General features: G+C 37.4%; 1 protein-coding gene across 1 annotated transcript; it reads right to left on the reverse strand.

Moving 5' to 3' along the window:
* Positions 1–152: 152 nt before the first annotated feature.
* Positions 153–2,389, reverse strand: LOC126374839 (uncharacterized). Its single transcript, XM_050021578.1, has 3 exons — positions 2,048–2,389; positions 1,718–1,896; positions 153–1,441 (listed from the first exon to the last, which is right to left on the reverse strand). The coding sequence occupies exons 1-3, from the start codon at positions 2,312–2,314 to the stop codon at positions 1,033–1,035; spliced, it is 855 nt and encodes a 284-aa protein (XP_049877535.1). The 5' UTR covers positions 2,315–2,389; the 3' UTR covers positions 153–1,032.
* Between the last annotated feature and the right edge of the window lie 2,877 nt (positions 2,390–5,266).

The following is a 5,266-nucleotide window of genomic DNA, read 5'->3' on the forward strand; positions in this document are numbered from 1 at the left end:
AAATACAATATAGAAAATACTCTTGCGTAATTCATATTCGGGTGGGTAGAGTCAGATAGGTATATTGTACGTAGAATGTTAGTTTAGTAACATTTCAATCAATCTAAAAAAAACTAGATAGACATTTTCCTAAGTCAATACAAAACAATCAATTAATTTAAAACAATACCTTTTTTTAAATCAATTTATTTAGTCAAAAAAATTCAAAATACATTTTTTTTATTTATTAACATGAATGTATAACTACATTTACACTTACAAGCTACATATTGAGCATTATGGCACTGAACAGCCTTTTCAACAATTCATAATAATTGATTACAAAATATTGTATTGATGTCAATAATTAATTATAATAAAATAATTTGTCAGTCATGTAGAATTAACATATTATAAAAGAAGTGTAATATGTTATAATATAACATTAATCAGATGATTAATTTGACAAGATGGAGAAGGCCTAACGGTGATGATAAAATTAATCAAAACATTAAAAATTGGTACACAGAGCTGGGGAAGTTTTACATTTTACAGTTTCTTTTGCAGTTTCATATGAAAATGTAACAACCTCTGTGGTCCAGTGGTTGAGCATTGGGCTCACGATCCGGAGGTCCTGGGTTCGATTCCCGGTGGGGATATATCACCTGTGTGGTCCTGGGTGGTCCCTAATTTGGTTAGGACATTACAGGCTGAACACCTGATTGTCTGAAAGTAAGATGATCCATGCTTCGGAAGGCATGTTAATCCTTTGGTCACAGTTAATAGTTACTGATGTAAGTAGTCGTGAAATGAGCCATGTCAGGGGCCTTTAGCAGCTCAATAGTAACCCTGACACCAGAGTTGATGAGGTTGGTACTCCACCTCACAACCCACATGATAGAAGATATAAAAACTGACTATGACTTGTATCAGCTCTGTGTGCAGCATAAAGACAAGCTAAATATAACAAAAACATGTTTCTATTTTTTTAACTAACACTGTAATTTGTGTATTTCAAATTATCTATACAATTAAGCTAATATTCCATTCAAATTAGAGCCATGAACTGGTTACAGACGTGCCATTTACTATGCAATCCTTAAAGCCCTTCATTACATAAGTAGATTCATACCATTTTGCCACATCAGTAGATTCAATCTCGTGGTAATCCTCACATTCAGGGGCGTCTTCTATCTTTAACTTTACCAAGTCCTCATTTATCACCTCTCCAAATACTTGAAACTCGTTACAACAGGAAAGGTTACCTGCATTCTGACTTCTGAAGTCTATGATGACTATCTTAGAGCTCCGAGGGATGCGATGTCCACTTGTGAACACAAAGTTGTCATGGTTAAGTACAACATCCTGGTTGACAGTCTTTTTCTTTATGAACACATATGTGTTTGTCGGTGGTAATGGCTTGAAAAACGCTTGGCTCAATTCTTCTGATGTCACTAATGCTCTAAAACAAAAATATTTTCTTTACATACATAGATATTATTTGTCTGCAATTCCTAGAATGATTGGGAACAAATAAAAACATAGAATGTTTCATGCTACTATCATCCCAAATATATTGAAGAAAAGATGGTAGAATGGTTACTATCTCAGGAAACTTAAGATTTTTTGCATATATAAAAAAACTACAATCAGCTAGATCCTCAGTAGAGAGATAAATAAGAAGGTCAAGTCCAAGATGGATTTAGATTAGGCATGTTGAACATTGAATGTAACTTACTGGAAGACATTTCTCTGAATCTTCTGGTCATTGGCAATGTGTGAGGAGTGACACTGTGGCTTGTGGCACATGGTAGGCAGGAGTAGTCTGTACACCTCCTTGCAAGTTATTGGGGTAGCTCCTAACACTATGCAAACCTCTTCTGGCATTGACGCACTGCTTATCTCTTGTAGTAAACTCTGTAAACAATTTGTACAAAATAATAAATTAACAGGTTAAATTATTATAAAAATAGGTTCATAGGTATATAAAGGAATTTAAGTGAGCCTAAAACAAGCCACCTGTTAATTGTTCGCATTTTAAAAACCAGTGATAGATATTTGTACCTACCTTTAAAATAAAATCTAGGTTCTCCAAAGCAGTGGAAGTAATTCGATAATGTCTTTCAGATTGTAAACCTTCTGTTCTGTTATCATCTTCACTCATTTTTCTTTTGTTCACGATTTGTTTGAGCCATTGATATGAGTAAGGTATCTGAAGCCTTTGATACGCGATGAACTTTATAAATTCCACAACAACATGACCACAAGATATTGATGTTAATTGATCACCGATATTTAAATCAATTGTTATTGGTTTTAAACTAGAACAACTCATTTTTAATCACTATATTTTACGAAATAAAAATACCACTGAACACTCCACAAAACACAAACCGTTTGATTTTCAAATTTAAAGCTATGACATTGACATTTGACGTTGCTATTTTTTTAAAAGACAAATGTTTCTCTTGTACAGCCTTATTTATGGTTCCTACACAGGGTTCCTATAAAAGTTTTAAGTTTAATTTGTTATTAACAATGAATTATCGTAGTTAGAACATTTACCTAACCATCCCGAAGGCTCAGGGTTGGATCCCCGAGAAAAATTTGGCAAAAATCGCTTTGAGAGATCGTGCCTAGTTTTTTAAAATGTCGCGGGCTAAACGATGTAGGTTAGGTCATGTTAGGTTTTGTTCTTCGGCACGTTAAGCCGTAGTGGGTCTGCTTACCTAGGTAAGATCAAATTAAGATTACTACCTTAACGAGCTCACGGCACAATAATGACAAATGAATATTAAAATGATTAGATACTGAGGCAATAAGGCCAATAAGATATCTAACATACCCAGGTACCTACTTACTGTGTGTTGTTAAAAGTGAATAAGGGTAACCAATGATGAAATAAAACAACAAGAGTCAGTATTTTATAAATTCGTAATATTATTTTCTTCAAACTGAAACGATCCATTAAGTAACAAACTCTTGAAACGTTAAGTAATACATACTTATTTACTAATCCTAAAAATGCAATAAACATAAAACTAATCATAATTGTAAACGTACTTCATTACAACAGTTTTATATAGGTAGATACCTAATATTTCACTTTTAAACAATTCAATAGAAACATTTAATTAATAAACATGTCCAAAAACAACAGTTTTGAAGCTTATATCTACCACAGTAAATATATAATAAATAAGCTTAAATATATAAACTTAGTAAACTCGCTAAGCCTATACTTATAAGCTTATATTGACTGTGCCTCTCTCTCTCTTGGTCGGTCCCTCATATCTGAGGATCGTGGTCAGCATCAGGGTTGCACCTGGAGCGTATGATCTGCCTCCACCGGTTCCTGTCCAGCGCTTCCCTTACTACTGTGTAGAACTTGGATGACGACGCGTCTTTCACTTGATCAGTCCATCTAGTCGGTGAACGACCACGCGATCTTTTGCCTTCAGTGTTCCCAACCACAATCAGTTTCTCCAAACTGTCATCACCTCTGCGCATCGTGTGGCCGAAATAAGAAAGGATGCGTTGTTGGCATATAGTGGACAGACGAGTTTTTATTTGGAGCTGGGTCATGATCGATGCATTAGTGCGCTTCGCAGTCCAAGGCATTCTTAGCATTCGCCTCCAACACCACATCTCTAGTGCATCAATCCTTTGTCTTTCTCGGGCCAGGATTGTCCACGTCTCTACTCCGTACAGGAAGATAGGGAACACCAGGGCTCGTATCAATCTCATCTTGGTTTTGATACCGATTCCTCGTTTCTTCCAGACGTTGTTTAAACGGGTCATAGCATCCTTTGCCATCCCGATGCGCCTTTTTATTTCCGGGACACAGCTGCCATCATTGCAAATTTGGGAGCCCAGGTAAACGTAGCGGTCGACGATGCTAATACCAGGAATGTTGTAGGTGATATTTGTTAGCTTTCCGGCTCGATCCACTATCATCACCTTTGTTTTTCTTCTGTTCACCTCGAGACCAATGTTGCCACTCTCCAGCTCGAGTCTTTGGAATAGCTCACTCATCTCTTCTATGGACGTTGCCAAGAGAACGGTGTCGTCGGCATACCGGAGATTCGATAGTCTCTTCCCCCCTATGGGGAAACCCTTTTTCCAGTTTTCTATAGTTTTCCGAATAATGTATTCTGCATATATGTTAAAAAGTGCAGGAGACAAAATGCAGCCTTGTCTCACTCCTTTCTTCGTCTGGAACATATTAGAGCATTCGGTGCCTATTCTTATGAAAGAACGGTTCCCCGTGTACAGACTGTATTAAGGCAACGAGGTGTTCAGGAGCTCCCATTTCAAGTAGCACACTCCACAGTTTATCCCACTGCACGCAGTCAAAGGCTTTTGTATAGTCAATAAAGCAAAGGACCACAGGGCTATTGAATTCCCTGCTCTTCTCGATGACTTGTCGAACGTTCAGTATTTGTTCCCGCGTCCCTTTGCCCCTGACGAAACCTGCCTGCTCTTCGGGTATCTGTCGGTTTAAAAAGTAGTTAAGACGTCGATTAATTACATGGAGGAGGATCTTACTCGCATGCGATATTAATGCTATAGTTCTATAATTCCCACAGTCTTTTGAAGAGCCTTTTTTATGCAATTGTATAAACACCGATTCTGTCCAGTCTTTTGGCCATCTTCCGGTCTTCCAGATGGTGTTACAGATTTCGGTAATAGCCTTTGTGCCTCGTGGTCCTAGGTTTTTTAGTACTTCGGCTGTAATAGCGTCTTTACCCGGAGACTTTTTGCACTTAAGAATTTTGATGGCATAATCAACTTCCGATGGTAGGATATCAGGTTCGTCTGTTGACCATGTAATAATAGCGCTAGAGGGCTGTGCCGTGTCATATAACTCCGCGCAATAGTTCTTCCAGCGTTCCAACACGTCCGCCACATTTGTAAGTAGACATCCGTCCTTGTCTTCAATGGTGCATGTTCTCGGTTTACGTGTTCCCGTCAATTCTTTTACTTTTTGAAAAAGATATCTGGACTCGTTTTTCAGCGAGTGCTGTTCATCTTCAAGACATATTTGGTTGATGTGGTTATCGTAGTCTTTCCGACAGCATAGTTGAACTTGGGGGCTTAGTTCTGAATACCGCTGATGATCTTCAGTAGAACATATACCGTTCTCCTTTAGATCAATAATGACAAATGAATATTAAAATGATTAGATACTGAGGCAATAAGGCCAATAAGATATCTACCATTCCCAGGTACCTACTTACTGTGTGTTGTTAAAAGTGAATAAGGGTAACCAATGATGAAATAAAAC

Source organism: Pectinophora gossypiella, chromosome 18, assembly GCF_024362695.1.
Source record: "Pectinophora gossypiella chromosome 18, ilPecGoss1.1, whole genome shotgun sequence".
In the NCBI taxonomy this organism is placed as follows: Eukaryota; Metazoa; Arthropoda; class Insecta; order Lepidoptera; family Gelechiidae; genus Pectinophora; species Pectinophora gossypiella.